Raw genomic sequence first — 25,642 nt, 5'->3', positions numbered from 1 at the left:
GCATACCAGGATAAGGATGAGAGGGCCATGCATACCAGGATAAGGATGAGGGGGCCATGCATACCAGGATAGGGATGAGGGGTGCCATGCATACCAGGATAAGAATGAGGGTGCCATGCATACCAGGATAGGGACAAAGGGTGCCATGCATACCAAGATAGGGATGAGGGGTGCCATGCATACCAGGATAAGGATGAGGGGTGCCATGCATACCAGGATGGGGATTGCTGTGCCATGCATACCAGGATGAGGATGAGGGGTGCGATGCATACCAGGATAAGGATGAGGGGTGCCATGCATACCAGGATGGAGGGGTGCCATGCATATCAGGATGGAGGGGTGCCATGCATACCAGGATGGGGATGGGGGCCATGTATAATAGCGGGGAGGCATATATACCAGGATGGGGGATATTAACAGAATTGGGGGACATTACCTCTATACCAGTGTCAGCAGCAGACCCCCTCCCACTTAACAGTGCATCGTGACCACATTTTTTGCTTACATTTTTTTTTCTATTTTCCTCCTCTAAACCCTAGGTGCGTCTTATGGTCTAGTGCATCTTATAGTCTGAAAAGTACGGAAGTTATTCAAAAGATAGTAATCTTCATCGAGGCTATGCAATCTGTCATTATAAAGGCAAATATTACTCTTAAACATGATCTCTTTATTGAAATGTGGCGCTCCTGCGGCTCCAGTCGCCACAGAGGTACTGCATCTCAGCCAGAGGTGTGGTACCCCATTCTCGGGTAAGGAGGGAGCACTACCCGGGACCCACACACTCACATCCAACACAGCATCACTCCAGTAGGGGAAGTGCAAGATTGCTCCTGAGCGAGAGCACAGTCCCTGTCCATGTCTGGATGGGGGAACTAGGTAGATGAGGTGGGTGGAGGAAGTAGTTTAGGGGAGCACTGAAGGAAGGACTGAAGGTAGAGGGGACCACGTAGAGTGACAGTTGGTGACGTGGGTCACATGACAGTATAAAAAGAAAGGTAGAAAGATCTAGAAAGTCAGTTAGTCAGTCAGAGCAGTTGGTGACAGGAGTCTGTCACAGGGAGTGAAGAGAGAAGGGGTCCTAGGAGTAAGAGCGCAGTGAGTGAGGACCGTTGAAGAGTGAGGGTCCAGTCAGAAGGGACCAGTAAGAGAAAGAACGAGAGGAGCGAGGGAGTCAGAGAGAAGGGCTCCAGAGACAGAGAAAGGATCATAGGGGCACGGAAAGTGCGGAGTCCACCCGTGCGCCCGAGTTCACTCCGGCCATGAAGGGATCAGGTCGGGGCCTGGCCCCAGACTAGTGGAGGAGTGCAGGACTCAGCAAGCAAACCGAAGGTTGCGGTATCTCTAAGTGCCGTAGCCAAAACCACACACATTCGCTGAAAAGGGGGCCATATAGGACCAAGGGGACAGAGAGGACGTCGCCCGCCTAGGCCCGGGGCCATTGGCTCGGGACACTGTATGAGGCGCAGGGCAGGAGGGCGAGAGCCAGCATAGAGAGACGACCCGGAAAGGTATACAAGAAGGGGGTCCCGATCAAGTGCACCCAAGTTATCTGAGAGTTGCTGGATCACTTTCCCGGAGGACACAGGACTCGGTGGGCTGTTATAACATAGCTATCAGTTGTAACCTGGAGCATCGTAAAAACTGTGAGTAAAAACTTGAAGACTGCACCCCGCTGTGTCCTATACTTAATTGCTGCGTCACCTGCCTTGCACTACACCACCAACATCAAAAATTCCTATTTAACTGCCATGAGACCTAGCTCTACCCGTGGAGAGCTGAACTATCTCAGCTGCGTCACCAATGGCCCTATTGGATCTGAACAGCAACAGCCACCTAGAGCCACATACCACGGGTGGCATCACGAAACTTTATCCCCAAAACTTTATTCCCCTCTTTTCCTTTGTTATTGACCACCCGGGGCCACGGACCGGGTCATGCCGCCGTAACTATCCTAAAAGAACCGACCAGCCCAGTTACCGAGTACCCCATGGCCCCAGGGGGCGCATCAGAAACAATGAAGCTGAAATATCTAAAATTAGAAGAAAGGTCCAGGCGTAAATAGTCACCAAACTATCAATATATGTATATGTTTGAAAAGTGCGCGTCTACCAAGGACACGGAGTGATGACGACATCTTTTCTCTCAATATAGAGCAGTACTGTGACTCTAAGTCACTTTTCACGGCCAGGCCATGAGACGGGATAGTCAAGGAGTCTGAAGTCAAAGCCGGGAGGGTACGTCAGAAACAGAGGGAAGAGGCAAAGACGTAGTCAGGTAACATTCCGTAGATCAGAATACCAGGAGGAAAGCAGATCAGAGCAGAAGGGGTAAAACAGATGGATGGTCAGAACAAGGCCCAAGGTCAGGCAACAGAAGATCAATAAGCAGAACTCAAGGCACAGAGAACAAACCACACACTAGCTGAATGTACGTCTGGCAGAGATCTGGGGGAAACAGCTCAGTTAAGTAGCCAGGGATATTCACCTGGGATAATGAACACCTGAAGATAGCCAGTGCTTCTCAGTCTCAGATTGAACAGCCGAGCTGTCAATCACCACACTGATAGCTATTGCACGCCTCTGTACCAGATTGGATGGTCGAGCTGTCAATCACAGTACTGACAGCTCCAGCACACCCCAGTACAAGATTGGACAGCTGAGATGTCAGCAACTGCATCCCAGACACAGTGAGGGGTGGAACCGTGACAAGTACATCTGTGAATTCATGATAGTATCAATAAAATGTGGCTCCGTGATAACAGGAGAACTCATGCAGTCCCAAGTAAGGACACTGCCACCACCATGTTTCACAGTAGGCATATGCATTTAGAAAAAACGCATGGCTACAAAGGGCACGGAGTGATGGTAGAATCTTCTCTTTCAATACAGAGCAGTACATCTGTCCATTCATGATATCGTTAATGAAATGTAGCTCCAAGACACCAAGAGCACTCATGCAGTCCAACATAAGGACATTGCATAACCATGTTTCACAGTATGCACTATTTTACAAGTCGCTTAACATCTGTGCAAATAGCTGTCAATTAAAGTTCCAGGGCATGCTTCCAGCCACCACACACAATGCAGTGAGTGATAACTGTAGCTGCTCAGAGCATGTCTCAATAAATTGAGGAAATTAGTTAATTTTCTCCCAATAGCTGCTCTTTCTGTAAGGCAACCAGACATCATTGTAACACCATTAACCTGAATATTAACCCTATACCTGCAAGTTATTAGCATATTCAACAAAATGGTGGCCAGCTGGTTGCCATTTTACTGAACTATAGAAGGCTGGCAAATTGTAAAAAAAAACAACAACTAATACTCGCCTCACCACTTACCTCTCTGGTCCCTCCCGCTTCTCATTGCCTGCCGCCCGGTCTTCTGCTCATCTTTTTCCATTGTTGCGAGCACATCTCTGGTATCTTCACTCTAGAATGAAACTTCTGGCCACAATTAGGCTTCGGAGGCGCATTTTCGAATATTACGATGTTGCAACCTTATGACAAGCAGGGACATCCAGAGTCTGGTTACAGGCAAAAGTCTCTTTATACAGTGGACACCAGAGATGCGGTGCAAGATGGCAGAAAGAAAAGGCCCTGATGACCGGACAGTGGGCAGAAAGAAGCAGGGTGATCGGCGAGATAAGCCGGTGAGATGAGTATTAGTTTTTCTGCTTTTATTTATTTTATTTTTTTAAACTTGTTTTGTTTATTATACTCAGGGGTCTAGAAAGACCCCAAAGTATAAAAAGGAACATTTAATTAAAGGAGAATAACTTAGCTGCAAATCAAATTTCCCAAGAAAAGTCATGTGATTTGGCAAACTTGAACCTCTCCAGATCCAATCATCTCTAATTTTAACCAATCTGATGGAGCTGTTATGATTTTCTTTTCCAACAGGAGCCACATTAGTATTTCCCCTCTTGTCCCACAGTCCACATGCACAGACAATCGTATAGATAACAAAATCTGACCTACATGTATGCCTTCTTTTTATTTAAAAATTTTCACCAGTGTAGGGATGAGTGAATGAATAATAAGATTGCTACAACATGAACAATTGAGACCTGGGAAATTTTTGGAGGACCAAGAAGCACTCACAAGGTTATAATGAAGATTCTATCCCCATCTGTATGACATCAAAGGCACTCACATTAGCAAATCTCCAGTGCTGTGCAAAAGTTTTAGGCAGGTGTGGAAAAATGCTGCATAGTAAAAATGTTTTAAAAAATTAAACTGTTAATAGTTTATTTGTATCAGTTACCAAAATACAAAGTAAATTTAGAAAAGTGAAATCTAAATCAAATCAATATATGATTTGACTGACCAGTGCAGATGAATGGACGGATCTGTGGAGGTTTCAAATTAAGGTGAATTTCCTGAGATTTGCGGTTTCACGCAAATTTGAACATTTTGATATTGATTTGCAGTTCACAAAAAATAACCTGCTTGCTATAATATCTCACACTGCTGAAGCATCAGAGAGTGGTCTCCACACTGTATAATGGCCCTCACATTACATCCCACACTGTATGATGGACCCCTCAGTAGTCCCTGCACTTTATGAGGGCCCCCACACTGTAAGATGGCCCCACAGTAACCCCCAAACTGCATAATGGACCCCACATCAGATCCCAAACTGTATAATGGCACCCACTTGTATGATAATCCCCACATTTGCTCCCACACTAGATACTGGCCCGCAAACTGCATGATGGCCCTCACATTTGCACTTATGCTGTATAATGGCCCCCACATTTCAACCCATGCTGAATAATGGCCTCCACATTTGCACCCATGCTGTAAAATGTGCCTCACACTTTTAAGGCCCTCAAAGTAGCCACGACACTATATAAGGGCCCCCCACACTAGCCCTTACAATGTATGAGGGGCCTCCATACTTTATGATGCCCTCTCAATGACACCACAGGTTTTATTTAAACTAAAAAACATTATATACTCATCTATTTCAGGATATCATCCAAGTCCAGTCCTATGGTTTTCACAGACTCATTGAATTTTATGGCTGAGTATACATTGGATCAAACCCAGGCATGCTGCAATTTTTTCCTAGGTCAGAGGAAAAAAATCGGACACGTGCACGGCCCCATAGACTAACATTGGTCCAAGTGCGATCCGATGTTTCGTCAGATCACACTCAGATGGAAAATATGGCAGTGTCAGTGAGCCCTAAGTATTCAGATCTGTTTTGTCCCACCTGTTTAAATTGTCAAATTGGAGACACTTCACGAGAATTCTAACTAGCATTTCTGGTTTATTGCATATTTTTCAGGGTTTGGCTAAGTGTGGTAAAAAAAATGTATAAATGACATAAACATTACATTAGTGTCCAAAATTTATGTTAAAAAGAACATGGCACAAGTAAAGGATTTGGTAGCGTAACAAAAAAAAATTCATTACATGGCCCTTGGCCCTGACTGATAGACGATCCCAATGCAGAGCCAGTATCAGTCAGGGTCGGGGGCGCGGTTACAACCGCCTCTCTGTATTATCAGAGTGATAACTGCACCAGTGCCACCTTTGCCCCCATGACTGAAATTAGATGCTGGCGGGGAGAAAAAAGTTCATTTTCTCCTCACTGCATTAGGCTGTGTGCAGGCGCCGGTAGCATAATAACGTTATTAACCTCTAAATTAACAGCATATCTGCAGGTCAATAGCATTATTTCTGCTGACAGGTTCTTTTTAAAAAATCCTCAGAAAGGTAACCATAGCCACATCTGTATGTGGTTGTTTTATATGTTAGACATCTCATACACAAACGTTTCTTGGTTGTGTTTTATAACTCGCAATAAAACAACATATATTCGTATGGAAAATAAAAAGTATATGAAGAGGTAGACTTCACATCCAAAAAAATGAGACTTTATTTTATATATATATATATATATATATATATATCTATATATATATATATAAATATAGATATATATCTATATCTATATATATATAAAACATTAGTCACACAGAAATTAACAATAATTAAAAACATCAAAGGTGTGCATGATAACATATCTCTGACCAAGAATAGACCATGTCCACAAACCAAAATAATGGGTACAGATATGAAGTTGGGACTAGAGATGAGCGTTGTTCTACTCGAACTGTTCGCCAATCTCAAATTCGAGCTGTTTTGGGCGGTGTTCGAGCCGGTCGGCGAACACGAACAATTTGAGAAAAATTCGGCTGTTCGAGGTTATGTTCGATAACTGTTCGTGCACCAAAATCATAACTGGATTTTTTCTCAGTAATGATGAAAATTAATGTTAATACGCAGTTTGAGTGTACAGCGGGGCGGGGGGAGGGGCAGGGGATGGATCTCTGCAGGAACAATGAAGATCTCCATTTTTTTTTCTCTTTCCCGCATTTGCAGTGGGGAGGTGCAATCTGTCAGCCTATCAGCAGCGCACACACGGAGCGAAGTGCTTTTTTTCACACAAGCAAGGGCATGTGTGATTGGCAGTGTATGTCACATGTCCTTGCCCTATAAGACCAAGCCATTTTCCCCGTCGCCACCATTTTCTCACTGCTGCAGCTGCGTGTTAGACGGCACCGCTGTTGCTGTGTGTGCTATACCTTGTTAATTTCAAGCCAATTTTCGCACAAATATACAGATAGCTTGGGAGTAGGGAATAGTTGTGATTGCAGTCCTTTTAAGGACTAGGTTACAGCATTTCCTACGACTTTTATCAGGGAGGTCTGTGCTCTTAAATAGATAGGTTGTGGGAGTAAAGACTAATTGTAATTGGAGTCCTTTTCAGGACTAGGTTACATGAGTTCCTATCAGTTTTTGCCAGGCAGGTCTGTGCCAGTGCTGTGCAAGTTTTTTTCACAGCATTTGGCTGAATCTAGCAAAGCTAATCCTTTTTGGCCTATTGCAGAGTGTGTTAGTCAGTGGAGTAGCCTATCTGTGTTGCAAGATATAACACCTGTGTATAGAATACCAATTTTTTTACTGCACCTAGTGAAGTAAAATCTTTTGGGCATAGCATCATTCTATTAGTCCATCTATACTGACCTCCATCAGGTTGCAAACTGAATATAATTTTTTTCTGCATCTAGCTCTGAAAAAATATTTGGGCTTCTAGCGGTGTGTGGGACTTGGTCTATTAGTCCATCTATACTGACCTCCATCAGGTTGCAAATTAAAAATAATTTTTTTCTGCATCTAGCTCTGAAAAAATATTTGGGCTTCTAGCGGTGTGTGGGACTTGGTCTATTAGTCCATCTATACTGACCTCCATCAGGTTGCAAATTAAAAATAATTGTTTTCTGCATCTAGCTCTGAAAAAATATTTGGGCTTCTAGCAGTGTGTGGGACTTGGTCTATTAGTCCATCTATACTGACCTCCATCAGGTTGCAAATTAAAAATAATTTTTTTCTGCATCTAGCTCTGAAAAAATATTTGGGCTTCTAGCAGTGTGTGGGACTTGGTCTATTAGTCCATCTATACTGACCTCCATCAGGTTGCAAATTAAAAATAATTTTTTTCTGCATCTAGCTCTGAAAAAATATTTGGGCTTCTAGCAGTGTGTGGGACTTGGTCTATTAGTCCATCTATACTGACCTACATCAGGTTGCAAATTAAAAATAATTTTTTTCTGCATCTAGCTCTGAAAAAATATTTGGGCTTCTAGCGGTGTGTGGGACTTGGTCTATTAGTCCATCTATACTGACCTCCATCAGGTTGCAAATTAAAAATAATTTATTTCTGCATCTAGCTCTGAAAAAATATTTGGGCTTCTAGCGGTGTGTGGGACTTGGTCTATTAGTCCATCTATACTGACCTCCATCAGGTTGCAAATTAAAAATAATTTTTTTCTGCATCTAGCTCTGAAAAAATATTTGGGCTTCTAGCAGTGTGTGGGACTTGGTCTATTAGTCCATCTATACTGACCTCCATCAGGTTGCAAATTAAAAATAATTTTTTTCTGCATCTAGCTCTGAAAAAAATATTTGGGCTTCTAGCAGTGTGTGGGACTTGGTCTATTAGTCCATCTATACTGACCTCCATCAGGTTGCAAATTAAAAATAATTTTTTTCTGCATCTAGCTCTGAAAAAATATTTGGGCTTCTAGCGGTGTGTGGGACTTGGTCTATTAGTCCATCTATACTGACCTCCATCAGGTTGCAAATTAAAAATAATTTTTTTCTGCATCTAGCTCTGAAAAAATATTTTGGCTTCTAGCAGTGTGTGGGACTTGGTCTATTAGTCCATCTATACTGACCTACATCAGGTTGCAAATTAAAAATAATTTTTTTCTGCATCTAGCTCTGAAAAAATATTTGGGCTTCTAGCGGTGTGTGGGACTTGGTCTATTAGTCCATCTATACTGACCTCCATCAGGTTGCAAATTAAAAATAATTTTTTTCTGCATCTAGCTCTGAAAAAATATTTGGGCTTCTAGCAGTGTGTGGGACTTGGCCTATTAGTCCATCTATACTGACCTACATCAGGTTGCAAATTAAAAATATTTTTTTTCTGCATCTAGCTCTGAAAAAATATTTGGGCTTCTAGCAGTGTGTGGGACTTAGTCTATTAGTCCATCTATACTGACCTCCATCAGGTTGCAAATTGAATAAAAAAAATTTCTGCATCTAGCTCTGAAAAAATATTTGGGCTTCTAGCGGTGTGTGGGACTTGGTCTATTAGTCCATCTATACTGACCTCCATCAGGTTGCAAATTAAAAATAATTTTTTTCTGCATCTAGCTCTGAAAAAATATTTGGGCTTCTAGCAGTGTGTGGGACTTGGTCTATTAGTCCATCTATACTGACCTCCATCAGGTTGCAAATTGAATAAAAAAAATTTCTGCATCTAGCTCTGAAAAAATATTTGGGCTTCTAGCGGTGTGTGGGACTTGGTCTATTAGTCCATCTATACTGACCTCCATCAGGTTGCAAATTAAAAATAATTTTTTTCTGCATCTAGCTCTGAAAAAATATTTGGGCTTCTAGCAGTGTGTGGGACTTGGTCTATTAGTCCATCTATACTGACCTCCATCAGGTTGCAAATTAAAAATATTTTTTTTCTGCATCTAGCTCTGAAAAAATATTTGGGCTTCTAGCAGTGTGTGGGACTTGGTCTATTAGTCCATCTATACTGACCTCCATCAGGTTGCAAATTAAAAATAATTTTTTTCTTCATTTATCTCTGAAAAAATATTTGGGCTTCTAGCAGCGTGTGGGACTTGTTCTATTAGACCATCTATACTGACCTCCATCAGGTTGCAAATTAAAAATAATTTTTTTCTGCATCTAGCTCTGAAAAAATATTTGGGCTTCTAGCAGTGTGTGGGACTTGGTCTATTAGTCCATCTATACTGACCTCCATCAGGTTGCAAATTAAAAATAATTTTTTTCTGCATCTAGCTCTGAAAAAATATTTGGGCTTCTAGCAGTGTGTGGGACTTGGTCTATTAGTCCATCTATACTGACCTCCATCATGTTGCAAATTGAATAAAAAAAATTTCTGCATCTAGCTCTGAAAAAATATTTGGGCTTCTAGCGGTGTGTGGGACTTGGTCTATTAGTCCATCTATACTGACCTCCATCAGGTTGCAAATTAAAAATAATTTTTTTCTGCATCTAACCCAGCCAATAGTTTTGGCCTAATACCACAGTTTGGCCACTCAGCTCTGCTCGGTTACCATCCATTGTTTTTTTGTGCAAACAACTCCAGAGTTGTGAATTAGTTAACCACCAAAATGAGTGGAAAAAGGCCTGCTGCTGGTGGAAAGGGGAATAGGCGTGTTGGGAAGGGGAAAAAAGGTTGTGTCCGTGGGGTAGGTGCAGAAGAAAGACCATCTTCCAGCCAAACTAAAATGTCTACTTCTTTTAGCGGACAATGTGATAAGATCCCTTTCTTACGGCCACGCCAATCGCTACAAATTCCAGATGAGGCACAAAAACAGCAGGTGCTTCAACGGATATCAAGTGCTCCTTTAAGTGGGCTCTCCTCCACATCAACTTCAACATCACAAATACTCCAGTCCTCAAAGGTGTCACCCAAATCGCACTTGCTTCCTCACAGCTCCCAAATCTCCAGCTGCCCGTCTGAGTGTGAGGTAGAACAGATGGTTGAGTCTGCAGAGCTGTTTACTCATACTATAGCCTGGGAATCAGAGGTCGACTCCAGCGCTTCTGTGAATCCAGACGAGGAAATGATCTGCACTGATGCCCAGAATCTTTATGAGTCGGATCCAGGACCAGACGCAGAAGGTTCTGAACATAATGTAGACCCTCATTCCCAAACTGTAACTCCTGTTGGTGGAGACAATGAGGAAGACGATGATAAGACTCAAATACCTGATTGGAGCGACAACTTTAGTTTTTTGTCAGGGCAGGAACAGGTTGGCTCTGAGGACGACGGGTGTGATAACGCACAGGGTGATGATGATGAGGTCGGAGATCCCACTTACTGTCAACCCACAGTCAGCCAAGAGATGAGGTCAGCAGAGGAGGTGGAGGAAGATGCTAGTGACGACGAGGTCAGGTTGCGCCTTCCTGGACAGAGACGTAGTACTGGAAGCACGTCAACAACTGCATTCTCAAACACAACTCTGCCTCTCACCACAAGTCGTGGTGGCTCTTCAGGTCGCATGGGTGCTAAGCCTTGCATAGCCTGGGCATTTTATCAGATCGATAAAGATGACCCAACTCGTGTTATCTGTAACATTTGTCAGCAAAAGCTAAGTAGAGGCCAAAAAATACATAGTTTGAGTACTTCATGCATGAACCGGCACATGGACATGAAGCATAAGTTGCAGTGGGAAGCTCAGTGTGCTACAATGCGGCCTAGCCGGCCGGGCCAACCACCGTCTGCCATATCTTGTGCATCCGCGGCCTCTTCATCCTCTGTGACTGGGGGGACAGCAGTCACACCTGTTTTGGGGCGCAGACCTGCCACCTCTTTACCCGCAACAGCCAGCGTGATTGGCAGGTCATCATTTTCTTTGGAGGTGGTAACACCAGCTGGTGTTGAGCGCTGTCCGACATCGATAGCACCACCTTTGGATCAAGGCAACCTAACATGTCCGCCTGCATCTTCCTCACAGACCGGCAGTTTGCCGGGGACACCCTTATCAACCCCGTCTAAGCACAATAGCCAGCCCTCGGTCCCTCAGATGTGGACAAGTAAAAGACCATTTCCTCCTAGCCATGAGAAAGCTAAGAGGTTGAATTTCACCATCTGCAAGCTCTTGGCTACAGAAATGCTGCCTTTCCGCCTGGTGGACACAGAGGATTTTCGAGACCTTATGTCCGTCGCAGTGCCCCAGTACCAGATGCCCAGTCGGCACTACTTCTCAAAGAAAGGTGTGCCTGCGCTCCACCAGCATGTCGCACACAACATCACCGCTTCTTTGAGAAACTCTGTGTGTGACAGGGTGCATTTCACCACAGACACTTTGACGAGTAGGCATGGACAGGGGCGTTACATGTCGCTGACTGGGCACTGGGTAACTATGGTGACAGCAGGACAAGGGGCTGCTGTCCAAGTCTTGCCGTCCCCACGAGTTGTGCGTCAATCCTCTTTATGTCAAAGTTCCTCCACTGCTTCTGCCTCCTCAACCTCCTCTCGGTCTTCCACCTGCACCCAAAGCCTGTCTGGTCATGCCACAAGCTTTCTAACTGCGCAGAAGGGATCCTGCACACCTCCTTACTATGCTGGCAGTAGGGCTCAACGTCATCAGGCGGTTTTTACATTGAAATGTCTGGGAAATGTGAGTCACACAGCTGAGGAGTTGTGGTCAGCTCTGGAGAACCAATTTCATGAATGGTTGTCTCCACTGGACCTGAAACCAGGGAAGGCCGTGTGCGACAATGCTGCAAACCTGGGTGCGGCCCTTCGCCGGGCAATGTCACACACGTGCCTTGTATGGCTCACGTGTTGAACCTGGTTGTCCAGCAATTTTTAGCCCACTATCCCAGACTAGATGGCCTTCTGCAGAGGGCACGGTCGCTGTGTGCTCACTTCCGCCGTTCGCATCCCGCAGCTCAGCGACTTACATCTCTACAGAAGTCGTTGGGCGTGCCACTTCACCGGCTAAAATGCGATGTGCCTACCCGGTGGAATTCAACTCTGCACATGTTGCAGCGACTGTGGCAGCACCGACAAGCCCTGGTGCAATACGTTCTGACGTATAGCCTGGGCCAACGAGATTCAGAGGTGGGGCAAATCACGCTGGAGGAGTGGTCTCAGATCAGGGACCTATGCACCCTTCTGCACAGTTTTGAAATGGCGACGAAGATGTTTAGTGCTGACGATGCCATTATCAGCATGACTATTCCGGTGATTTACATGCTGGAGCACATGTTAAACAGAATTCGGAGTCAGGTGGTGGCACAAGAGGAGGTGGAGGAAGTAGAGGAGGAGGAGTTGTATGCGGAAGGGCTAACATCTGCAAGGTCCAGACGGTCGGCAGCACCAAGGCGGCAGGCATGTGAGGGTGGGGGAGATGGTTTTACCAGGGCGCATGGTAGCAGCCAAACTAGTGAGGAAGGTGCAGGAGCCCAGGAAGAAGTGGAGGACGAACTGATGGAAGACTCATCAGATGAGGGAGACCTTGATCACATTTCTGTTGTGCGAGGTTGGGGGGAGAGGACAGAGGAAGGAAGCATGATTGTTACCTCGCCACCAACACAACAGGGACTTGGTGCTCCTGGATGTGCAAAACACATGAGTGCCTTCTTGCTGCACTACCTGCAACATGACCCTCGAATTGTGAGAATTAGAAATAATCCTGACTACTGGGTTGCCACACTGTTAGATCCCCGGTACAAAAGTAAATTTGCAGAAATTATTCCTGCCATAGAAAGGGATGCACGCATGCAGGAGTATCAGCAGAGACTGTTGCAGAATCTTACATGTGCTTTTCCACAAAATACCAGTGGTGCACGTAGTGAATCTCACAGTTCCAACTTGCCAACCGTGGGACCGTCAAGTGTTCAGCACTCAAACCGTAACAGAACCACAGTATCTGCTGGTAACATCAATTTTGCGGAATCATTTCACCACTTTTTTAGCCCATCCTTTGCAAGGCCACAGGAGACAAGAAGTCTGACACATAGTCAACGCCTAGAGACGATGGTACAGGAGTATCTCCAAGTAAACATTGAAGCCACGACTGTGTCACTGGACCCTTGCTCTTTTTGGGCTTCCAATCTGGATAAATGGCCGGAGCTAGCCACTTACGCCTTGGAGATCTTGTCATGCCCCGCAGCCAGCGTTCTGTCTGAACGTGTGTTCAGCGCTGCTGGTGGTGTGCTGACAGATAAGCGCACGCGGCTCTCCACTGATAATGTAGACAGACTCACGTTCATAAAGATGAACAAATCATGGATCCGAAACGACTTTTCTACCCCTGTGTCATCCTGGGGAGAGTAAAAGCTTGATGATTGGTTAAAATCACCCTACCAACCGTTTTAAGCTTTCAAATTACTAATCATGTTTATCTGTATCTTGACTGGAAAATAATTTGGGCTTTGTAGCAGTGTGCAGCACTGATCCTATTAGGCCATCTATACTAAAGCTTCACCAGATTTAAAATTAAAAATAATTTTTAGCTGCATCTAGCCCGGAAAATAATTTTGGGGCTCCGAGATGCGCAAGGCACATAAGTGCCTTCTTGCTGCACTACCTGCAGCATGACCCTCATATTGTCAGAATTCGAAGTAATCATGACTACTGGGTTGCCACACTCTTAGATCCCCCAAGCTTTTCGATCAACCTTTTCATTTTAATAAAATCCAAAAAAATGGTCATTTTTGAAATTATAAGCATTAGTAGGTTGTTAGAAACTGAAATCAAACAGTTTTCAACTCAAAACTTTATTCTAGGTGATGTTACATTTTCACATAGGACCCCTTGTTCGAAAGGAGCTTCTGAACTCTCTCATCCATTGAATTTGTCAGGTTTTGGATGGTTTCTGCTTCAATTGTTTTGCATGAGGACAGAATACCCTCCCAGAGCTGTTGCTTAGATGTGAACTGCCTCCTGCCATCATAGACACTCCTTTTAATGATGCTCCAAAGGTTCTGAATGGGGTAGAGGTCAGGGGAGCATGGGGGTCACACCATAAGTTTGTCCCCTTTTATGCCCATATCAGCCAGAGATGCAGATGTTTTATGTGCAGCATGAGATGGTGCATTATCATGCAGAAAAATGATCTTGCTGTGAAATACACGGTTCTTCTTCTTGAACCATGGCAGGAAGTGCTGTTTGAGAAAATCCACATACATTATGGAGTTCATCTTTAGCGCCTTCAGGGATCCTAAAGGGGCCGACAATCTCTCTCCCCATGATTCCAGCCCAAAACATTACTCCACCTCCTCCTTGTTGGCGCTGTAGCCGTGTTTGCGTGGGGTGTCCATCAACCAGCCATCCTCCACTCCATCCATCTGGACCATCGAGCGCTGCACGGCACTCATCCGTGAACAAAACAGTTTTGAAATCAGTCTTCATGTAATGTTTGGCCCACTGGAGCCGTTTCTGCTTGTGTGAAGTGGATAGAGGAGGTCGACAGGATGGCGCATGCACAGCTGCAAACCTCTGAAGGACCCTGCATCTTGTTGTTCGGGGGACGTTGGAGGCACAAGCAGCTTCAAAAACTTGTCTGCTGCTATGACAAGGCTTTTTTGCCGCTGCTCTTTCAACCTGACGTAATTGCCTGTAGGAAAGAGTCCTCAATTTGCCCTTATCAGCACGCACATGTGTGTACTGTGAATCAGCTACATACTTCTTGATTGCCAGGACACTTCATCCTGATCATCGCACAATGTTGATTGTAGTCATGCCTTGACCTAAACACTCCACAATTTGTTGCTTCTCAGCAGCCGACACATCCTTTTTCTTTCCCATTTTGGCAGAAAATGTAGGCTGCTTAATAATGTGAGAGAGCCTTCTTAAGTAGTCTTGCCTTTCATTGGACACACCTGCCAAACTAATTAGCACAGGTGTCTGCAATTGCTTACAGTGATATAAAGAGCCCTGACACACATCACCATCAATGAGTTTAACTGACAAACAAACAAATTCTTCCCTTATCACTCCTAAACACTTTTTGTATAATAATTTGGAACGCAGTGTACATGTGCTTTTCCACAAAACACCAGTGGTTCACGTAGTGAATCTTACAGTTCTAACTTGCCAACCGTGGTCTGTATGGAGTTGTTCAATAAAGGGCCCAAAATTAAGAAACATAGATGGGAGAGGTCTCTATGAATAGGAATTCCTAAGTATTTGATACCCTGTGAGGGCCAGGCAAAGGGAAAGTTGGACTGGATGGAATCCTATATGGATTTGGGGAGGGAGACATCGAGGGCCTCAGACTTCGCTGCATTGATTTTAAAATTTTACCATGTAACAAAGTGATCTATTTCAGCCATAACAGCATGGATGGATATATGTGATTGAGTGATATATACTAGGACATCATCAGCAAATAGAGAGCACTTGTACTCGGTGCCTCCCACCTCAATCCACCTAATATTGGGGTTATGGCGAATTGATGAGAGCAGGTGCTCCATCACGAGGATGTATAAGAGAGGGGACAGAGGACATCACTGCCTTGTCCCATTGGTGATTGTGAAAGGTGATGAAAATGTTCTGACGCACCCCCTGGGCCTTGGGACACCCGGAGCCGGACCCTTTTTGGTGGATGCTGGTGGTTGTAGTCTTCGTGGCGGCGACCCAGTTCCGTGGCTCAGGGCGGTCAAACCAGTGGCAGAACTATTTATGTGGTTTTCATGTTTAAATGTCCGACTACGCCACCCGTGGATTGCGGTCAGAGTGAACCGCCGCTACAGGGCAGACCACTGAGGCTGGTGTTGTGGGTGCAGCAGAGCGTAGCATAACTCCCCACGGGAGGAGTATAGCCTCAGGGCAGTGTATGCGGAGGATGGGGGTGATGGTGCAGGGCAGCAGCAGTAACGACACGGAGTCAGTGATGCAGTTCAGGGCCTTTACTCACAGTTCTTATTATCCAGACCACGTCTGCAGGTAACGGCTGCCCACGTCGTACTGTGCTCACCAGGTGAGGGGCTCAGACAACTCCCAGATAACTTTGGAGCACTTCACAGGACCCCCTTTGTGTGTCCTTTGTCTGGCCTTTCTTACCAACACTTCTGTCCGGCTGCCTCGGGCCTCCTCTTGGTAAACTTGGCGCCAGTTTCCCTGACCCTATGTGGTGCCTTCCTAGCGGGTGTAGCGAGGGGCTGCGCCACATAAAATGTCAGAGCCTCCGGTTTCTAGCTGAGGGTCGTTTCCTGCCTCCACTAGTTTGGGGACCGGTCTCCCCCTTTGGCCTGACCCCTCCACGCAGGTGGATTCGGGCGTGCGGTGGCGACTCGCCCGTCCGCACCCCTGGGATCCCTTCATTCCTCATTCCTGGAGCCTTCTCCGCTCCTCTTCCTTCCTTCTCCCTCTTCCAGGCCTGGGCCTCTGTTACTAGGCCCGCCTCCAGAGCAGAGCTCATGCAGAGCCCCTGCTCCCTGCCACTTCTGCTCAGACTTCTCTGCACTGAACTAAGATGGTGCCCACCTTTTATACTCCCTTCTCAATGCACCCAGGAACTGCTTCCTCCCTGCTCCTGCACTACAGGGTTCCCCTTCCTCAGTGTTCCCTCCCCCCACTCCAGCCAGGGACAGGGACTGTCGTGCCCATCTCAGGGGCATATTGGTCGCCCTGCCCCACGGCAATGTGGTGTAATGCATGCAGGTGTCGGGTCCTGATCCACACTCCATCCTTACCTGAGAGTGAGATATCACACCTCTGGGTGAGGTGCAATACGTCTTTAGCAACCGAGCCCTCAGGGTGCTACAGTTCCATTTATCTTCAGCCTAGGTGACGTATTGCGATACAGGGCCGTGATTTTGGCTATAAAAGGGTCCCCTAGACCCCTACCCCAAGCTTTTTAAGAGAATCATATATGGCGTGCCAGGAGACTCTATGGAATGCTTTCTCAGCATCCAACGAGAGTATCTAATTACAAATTTTTAACTGCATCTAGCCCAGGAAATACTTTGTGCCTAGTAGCAGTGTCTGCTAGTAAGCGGATTATCCCGGCTGTTAAGCAAGCTGCACCACCTGTAGTTTAGACACTTAATTTTTTCAAAGGAAATGCTTCGGGACCATGGGATACTTAGTGAAGAGCATCAGGAGGCACCCCAAGGCATAGGGGCTGGGACTGGCAGTAGGATGCCTTGCGGTGGACAGCCGAGCTCGATCCTTATAAAAGCTTTTTAACTGCAGCAGCTTTAGTGGACGCTACTGGAGCTGGAATTACCGCGGCTGCTGGCATGAGACTTGCCCTCCAATAGATCCTTGTAAATGGATTTAAAGTGTATTCATTCAAATTAGAGAGACAATTTAAATTAAAAAGCTTAGAGCTGCCTCCACCACAGGGGGGCTCGCTCGACCCACCAGCGGACAGGCACCAGTATTGGGAGAGGGGGGCTGGCCGTCAGGGTTCACCGCGGCTCTGGCACAAACCCGGCGACACGGAGGTGGCACGGGCAGGAGCGGACTGGCCGTGTCGGCTTCTCACTTTTTGGATTTTAGAAGGGCATGACATGCCTATATCTGTGTCTCCCCCTCCTTTTACTCCTCCACCTCTTTTATTTTCGCATGACTATATGTACTTGTCACTTTTCCATGTGTTAGTTATGTCTTCTGAGCAGTTTGTCAGCTTTTGGACACCTTTGAAGGTGTTTTCTATGTGTTTCTATGTGTTTTTGTTTGCCTGCCATTGGTTTTAACGGTGTTCGAAGGTGTTCGACGAACAGTTCGACGAACAGTTCGGCGAACACACGGGTGTTCGACGAACCGAACTCGAACACTACGGGGGTGGCTCAACACTAGTTGGGACATACAAAGATAAAAAAAATAATACCCACAATAATAATGTCAAACAATATACCAAGTATATTAGAACAATGGGTGTGTAATAAATATGATGTTTCCCTCTTATCAGACACTTTTTGTCATTATTTTAAATGAAAGGGGGCATTACCAGTGTGAGACATGTAGATCGGGAGAGCAGACTGTCATTCATTACATGTCACACTGGTAATGTCCTCTTTTCATAAGCTCTGGAGGCAGATTCTCAGGGAGATTTATGTCCGGCCCATAAATCTTAACAGCTCATTTACATATTTAAAAAAATGAGGATTTTTCTAGAATAAGACCTCGGATCGCAGATATCAAGGTATCATTTTATTCAGCGTACTATGACTTACATTCCCATATAGATGGCTTAGGAGGATTCATCCTACTGACAGATTCACTAGTGTCTTTGTTTTTGATGGACTAAAGCACTATTTTATATATCACATTTAATGGACTTTGCAACTAAGGCTTTTGAATAAGTATCTGATGCAAATGTGAACAGAGCCTTATTGTGACAGTGGGTTAACTTTGTGGCCGTCAAGTATCGGCAAGTATCAAGTATCGTCAAGTATCGGCACTCGTAGGGTGTTCATTTTTTACGCCATCTAGATGCCACCACACACCCTAGAGAAAAGTCAGCTAAACCTGCTAATGTTGGAGGTATATCAGACGGGAGAAGAACCAGGCACAGAGAACACAAAAATGCATGACTGAATTAAATTTGCATGTGTATGGAAAGATCGAGAAGAACTGCTTTCAGCTCAATAAACCAACAGCTGTTTAAAGTGTTTAGCAACCTTAAGTGTTAGAAGCAACCATAGCATTATTATCAATATGTGCTTTGTCCATGGTATTTTCAGTATTTTCACTTGGCCTCAGTTCCATCTCTATTCCTCCAATTTTCTCGAAAAGCAATTTCAGGCTGATGATCTTTGTACGACTTTTCATTTTAAATGCATAACAGTAGTAAAAGATAGGGTTCAAACAGCTGTTTATAAAAACGAAAGCCCCAGAAATATAACTTCCGGTGTTCACAAATCTTACTAGCCTGCAGGTGCCGAGTAAAACAGAGACGATATTAACAATATTTAATATGTGGTATGGAATCCAACATATGCCAAAAGTGACCACCACAATGACGATTATTTTATCTGATTTTACCCTGTTTGTTAATTTCATTTCTTTGAGTTTTCTCCATAGGTAGGCATGGCAGATGATAATTATGCAGAAAGGAACCAAAAACATAAAAAATGTTTCCAAAAGAAGAAAAATTACTTTTTCAGTGTCACTGTTATATTCATGTAGAATGCATTGGAAAGGTTGTCCACTTTGCTTTGAGTTATAGAATGGAAGAGAGTGAACACCGAATATTGCAGCTGCTATCCAGATACAAATGGCAATTCAATTTTTGTAAAAACTCGTCGTTTGATCCATCTCTGGAGATGAAATGGTCTAAATAAAGCCAAGAACCGCTCGATACTCAACAGAGTTATAAGGAAGACACTGACGTACAAATTAGAATAAATGACATACAGCAAAATCTTACAAAACACTTGTCCAAAATCCCACTTGTTGACCGCAAAAGTATATATCCAAATAGGTTGGAATAACAGAATAAGAAAGTCTGCAAGCGCGAGGTTTCCAATTAACAGCACAGTGACAGAAATGTTCTTCATCTTTGTATATATGCTCCACATTACCAATATGTTTCCTGGCACCCCAATGAAGAAAGCCAAAGACAGAAAAGTGCATGAACCAATGCTCTTTATAATGGTATATTTTGAATTCTGATCAGTCTCTGCAGAAAGATTGCACGATGACATTTCTATATTTAAACAAAATGTTGGGTTTCTTATGAAGTCTGAAGTGTAACCCAATAATTAAAAATTGGGAAAAAACCTATAGAAAAATTAAAGAATTTTGACCAAATTTTTCGGTTCTCTTTCAAATGCCATAAAATTAGTCAATGTTCATGAATCAAGGACTTCTGTTCGAAAAATCAAACAGAATAGCTCTCCATACAGAATATCTTTATTCTAGATGGAGGCCCGATGCTATCGCATAGGGAGGGTGGTAATGTCACGATGGGGGCAGGCTTTGCAGTGTTGAGAATTCCCCCCCAAGTGCTCACCCACCTATCCACTCTCTCTTTCCCTCATGTGCTGACTTCTCCCATCTGTGCTCTCTTCTTTTACCTGTCTACCCCATGTGCTATCCCCCTTGTTTGCTGTCTCTCTCCTTCCTGTGCTGTGTTCTCCCCTCCTGTGCTATCCCATTTGAGCTGTCTCCCCCCTGTGCTCTGTCTCTCTCCCCCTGTGCACTTTCTCTCTCCCCCATCTGCTGTCTTCTCTCATGTGATCTCTTCTTTGACCTGTGTACCCCATGTGCTCTCCCCCTTGTCTGCTCTCTCTCTCCACCCCTGTGCTGTCTTCTTCCCCCATGTGTTCTCTCGTTTGAGAACACCGCCGGGATCAGCCGAAATTCGCGCAGGCGCAGTAAATCAGATCGCCGCCATCTTTGTGCAGGCAGATAGCGGCGTCATATTAAAACTGCGCATGCGCTCCTCCTGTACGAAGATGGTGGCAGTCAGTGAATCATTCGGCTGATCCCAGCGGCAGCATGTACGGCGTGTTCGCTACGGTGTTCCGCTGGTGGTACCGCGCAAGAGGCTGGTACCACCAGCGGTTTCCATATTGAGACACCCATCACTTGGGTGTCCCAATATGGCGGTCAACAAACTTCCGCCGCTTGGAATTCTGGGATCCGGACACATCTGGACGGAACAGGATGTGAAGACATTACAAGGTAATTATATTATAGATAACCCTAATAATCCACTAGTCACTGTGAGCAATTAAATTTATTAACTCACATCCTTACATAAAACCTAATAAACAGCAGGAAGTTAATTTGATGGTATTACTGAGTCATTTACCTACAGTTGCACATATGGTATGTATAAAGATGGGCTGATCAGGCAAAATTCAAATTTGCGTTTTTGCGAGGATTTTACTGAGAAATTTAATCTCCCTTATTCTGCTCTGAGTTCTCTGGGGTATGATGTAAAACATAAAAAAAAACTTATACACCCCTCACTGTGTCCAACTTACGAGCCACTCTCTCTTCTCGCTATCCACTGTCCAAAGTTGCAGTGCCACAGAGGATCAGACTGCAGTCAGGGAGCAGCGGGGGGCAACCAAAGAGTAAGTGGCCGGCAAAAGGTTAAAAAGAAGAAAAAACATACTCAACTGATCGCTTACCTTTCTGGTTGTCCCCTCTGCTCCCAGTATATTGTCCGGTCCACTGAGCCTTTGCCCATTTGCATTTCCAGCTTGGATTCCTCTCTAGGCTGTAATTTTCTAGTAAGGCCTAGAGCATGTGCAGTGAAGGTCAGGGGTCTGCTCACACCTGGAAGCCCCAGCCAAGAGTAAATACCGGGCTATAAATGTGACGCGACAGAGATGCACAGGACAGACAGTGGACAGGGAGAAGCAGGAGTGCCGAAAGAGGTGAGTAGTGAGGTAAGAATATATATTTTTTTATTTTTCACATCTTACACCAGAGACCCCAGAGGCCTCAGCCTAGAGTGAATGCTATTATGGAGATGTGGTGCGATAGAGGACCGGACAGTGGGCAGGGAGAAGTGGGGCAACCATAGAGGTAGGCGAATGGCAGAAGGTTATAAAAGAGAAAGAAATCATCCTTCACCTCTCTCCTTTCCGGCCGTCCCTGCTACTCTCAGACTGCTGTTCAGCCCTCTGCACCTCTGTCGCATCACATTACCAGCCTACTAGGCCCCGGAGACGGAGCATTGACTTCTGAGGCCTTCTCCACAGATAGAATCCCCGGGCAAGAGCTAATGCAAGTGTGGCGCACCTGAGGGTTCAGTCGCTACAGAGGTACTGCATCTCACCCAGAGGTGTGGTATCCCACTCTCAAGTAAGGAGGGAGTACTGCCCGGGACCCACCCACCTGCATCCAACACTACACCATTCCAGACCAGCAGGCGGGGCAAGATGCACTGGCTTATGCTGAGCCCTGTCCCTAGTTGGAAGTGGAGGGAACCGAGTGAGGGGGAACCAAGTAGTGGGTGTGGGTCGAGGAAGAAGGACAGGGGAGCACTTCAGTAGGAGTAAAAGAAAGCAGGGAACCATCTAGAAAGGGTTCAGTCTGAGGAGGAAGTCTGAGAGGAGCAGGATCTGCTCAGGAGGAGAGTGCCTAGATGGAGAGGCCCAGGAGGACTGGCTGGAAGAGGATGAGAGCAGAGGGAAGGCTCCAAGAGGAACAGAAGGGATTCTAGGGGCATGGGAAGTGCGGATGCCACCCGTGCGCCCGAATCTACCAGAGCGTGGAGGGATCAGGCCGCAAAGGGGACCGGCCCCTAACTAGTGGAGAACTACAAGGCTCAGCTAGAAACAGGAGGCTTCTGTACTTTCAGGATGCAGTTGCTCACAACTAAATTGCTAAAAAGGTAGCCGCATAGGATTCAGGGAACTGCAGGTTGCCCGCCAAAATCTGAGGTTAACGGCTTGGGACACTGGTTGCGAGGCGCAGGGCAGGAGGGTGAGAGCCAGCGCAGGAAGACGACCGAGGAAGGCACACAGAATTGGGTCCCGTTATGTACACCTGGGAGTTTTCTGAACCCCTGCCTTGGTAAACACAGGATGGCGTGGGAGGTTACCCTGGTTCTGGCAGCCGGGAGTTCAACAACTGTGTGTAAACCTTGAAGACTGCACCCCACTGTGTCATAGAATTATTATCTGCGCCATCACCTGCACTACACTGCACAGTAACATCTACCTCATTAATCATCACTGCACCGCCCTGGAGCTTAGCTCTGCCTGTGGAGAGCTGAACCAACTCTGCTGCGTCACCACCAGCTCCAGAGAATCTGCACCGCAGGGGCGGCTCCATATAGCCACATACCACATGTGGCGTCACGAACATTAAACTCTAAAAAGTATAATCCCCCTTTTATTGACCGCCCTGGGTCATGGACCGGGTCACTGCCACTGTGACATCCCCCAGCATCGACTGGCGCGGCTACCGAGTGCCCCACGGCCCAGGGGCGGCGTCACAAGGCTGGAGATGCAACATATCCACAAAGACAGGGAGCAGAAAGGTGAGCAGTAAGTATGTTTTTTTTCTTTTTAACCTTTTGTCTGCCCTCTCCTGTTCAAGATGGCGGCACACCAGCAGCCATTTTGCTGAATTTGCGCAAAGCAAATTACAAAAAAAATCCATATTTTACAGAATGCAATTTTTTCTTAAATTCAAGTAGAATTCAATTTCACTCTAATAAATTCTCACATCTCTAGATATGTCTTCTCCTGCTTTACAGGGTGAAATGTATAAAGCCTTTTTAAAACCCTTCTTGCTATGTCCAATTTGCACTTTTGTGATTTGTTTTTCCTCTTCTTGTAAGAACATTGACAAAAAGCATCTCCATATGATGTTTGCTTTTTGTGGGATGAGTTACAGTTTTTATTGTGACCATTCATTTTCCCATATTGTACTAAAAAATGGCAACAACGAAAATAATTGTAAAAAAAATAATTTCCTATGAAGCACATAGGCTAGACTTTATGCCTCATTTAGAGATTCGCGAGTCATGGGCATGTTCTATCAGTGTTTTTCATGAATAGAACATGTACCCATTAACATCTGTGTAACCCACACAAGTGTACCAATACTCTGATGGCATCAGTGTGCAGTCCATGTTCTGTACATGATTAACATTGTAATGGATAGAACTTTAGCAATTTTTTTTTTTTTTTCATCAGTGAAAATCACAGACAGCACACTGAAGGTAAAAACTGAAGCACTGACCAAACACTGATGAAACTCTCAAGCAAACCAATGATGACCATTTTTTGCATAAGTGAAAAATCACTGATGTATGAATGAGGCCTTATAGGAGCACCAATAAGGCAGTCACTTTAAAGTGATTGTTACGGGAATTTAATTAATTTTAAAAGGGCTCAGACTAGTTTAAAAAATATAACATTCTTGATGAATAATTCTACAGCTCCAGGTCCAACGGTTTCCTGGTCCCAGCTGGTCTCAGCTTGTTTTGAAATACCAGACATGTCCACTTGCCCAAATTACTGACCTCAATGATGATCCATCTTATCCAGTGATTATTTCTCTTTCTGGTGTGTTCAGATGAGACCAGTTGGTGGACACCAGGAGGACAGGTTAGGCAGTGGAACAAGAGTTGTGAAGATCCAATGATGGAGAGCTTGCTTTCTTAATTTTTGCAAACAAGTGACTTATTTAATTAGGTAAGTAACCAAGAATTAGTAATGGGCTGTCATATTGTTACTGATATTGAAAAGCATTGTGAATAAAAAAAACCTTATCATCATTGTTGAAGAATTGGTTTACTCCAGCAGAGCAACACACCTAACGTGTTTTATTCAACTGGATCCAAGAAAAATTAAGTGACTTTCTTATGTTAGAGAAATTTTATGGAGTTACATTAAATTGGAAAATATAGCTATTTATAACCTAAAAATACATTGAAAAATAGACCCTATGTTAAACAGACTTTCAGGACGGAGCATTGTTACAGTGCCAGTCACAGTTGCTCTCGTCATTACTGTGTCTCTAATAGCAATGACAACCATAAAGTACCACCATTTATGGCCACAGAGCCCCCCCAAAATGGTCACAATTAATGTATCATCAAATCAGTAAAATTGCAGTGCTATAAAACCAGTGATAACAAAAGTTTTTCCACACTGGCAGGTCTAGTTCCCATTAACGCTAACACCACAGGTTCCCCATAAGACTGCGTATAGTTCCTGATAGTTGTGACACCCCAAGTTTCCTTGACGTGCCAAGCACAGACTTCCACGTACCTGCCAGTCACCGAGCCTTTGCATCTGTAGGATGTATTTTTACTTTGACACATTGTTCTATAAATCTGAACAAAAACAATCAGTATTGTTCTTCTCAAGATGGTCACCAAACATCACTGCAGCATCCATACAGTCAGTCTGAACGGCTGATTGTTCACAATTCTGTAGTTAAGAAATTATATACCAGTGCCGATGAGTCACATCCAAGAGAAAAGCTGCGGGGAGAGTCTGTAAAAAGCAAAGTACATTTACCAATATTACTTGAGAATTTGAGAGGGAACTAAAGTGTGTTTCCTAATTGTACCTTCCTGTCTGACAACATACAATAAACTATAACTATACAAGTGACTCCTAGACATTAAAATCAGAGATCAATCTACTATCTGATGCCATGATGCACTACAAAAGCCGCAGCCGCCATTTTGAGCTCACTCTGCTGTGAATTCAGTTAGGGATAGGACGCTGTTGTTCTGAGGGACAATTTTAGCTACCTATTTGCTCTATTCTGCTTTACCCAAGTACTTTATAAATCGCTGTGCCTTGCAGCGCTAGTGCACAGTTCTCTGTGCTGTTCACCGCTGTCTGCAAGGTCTGTGTGTGTGAGTGCAGCTCACCCTGTAGTGTGTGCTTCAGCCACGTCTGGTTGTAGTGCGCTCAGCGTGCGTCACTGCCTCATACATTGTCCTTTTTTGCTAATTGAACATTTTTCCTGATATCTCCTATTAGTGTGGTAGTTCCATCCGTATTCAGCTACATTGGTTCCAAACACACTATATAGGAGTAGATAGAGGAGCCTTTCTGCAGCATTGTGCCCTGCAGCCCCAGCCAGAATAGTATTAGCCTATTTTTTGTAGCCTCATCTATTGCATT

General features: G+C 44.9%; 1 protein-coding gene and 1 long non-coding RNA gene across 2 annotated transcripts in view; both read right to left on the bottom strand.

Moving 5' to 3' along the window:
- LOC141174689 (uncharacterized) overlaps nucleotides 1-24,998 on the bottom strand; it is a 102,312-nt gene extending 77,314 nt beyond the window's left edge. The window contains exon 1 of the long non-coding RNA XR_012252947.1: nucleotides 24,773-24,998. This is a non-coding gene — a long non-coding RNA (uncharacterized lncRNA). The remainder of the gene's footprint in view (nucleotides 1-24,772) is intronic.
- On the bottom strand, nucleotides 18,708-19,732 carry LOC141174480 (leukotriene B4 receptor 1-like). The gene is given in 2 exon segments (XM_073659412.1): nucleotides 18,708-19,313; nucleotides 19,316-19,732. Coding segments are annotated over 2 exon segments (1,023 nt in total).
- Nucleotides 24,999-25,642: the final 644 nt, after the last annotated feature.

Source organism: Phyllobates terribilis, unplaced genomic scaffold (genome assembly GCF_046119375.1).
Source record: "Phyllobates terribilis strain yellow unplaced genomic scaffold, ASM4611937v1 Scaffold_13__5_contigs__length_258822181, whole genome shotgun sequence".
NCBI lineage: Eukaryota > Metazoa > Chordata > Amphibia > Anura > Dendrobatidae > Phyllobates > Phyllobates terribilis.
Note: the sequence above shows the minus strand (reverse complement) of the source record. Positions and strands in the feature narration are given on the sequence as shown.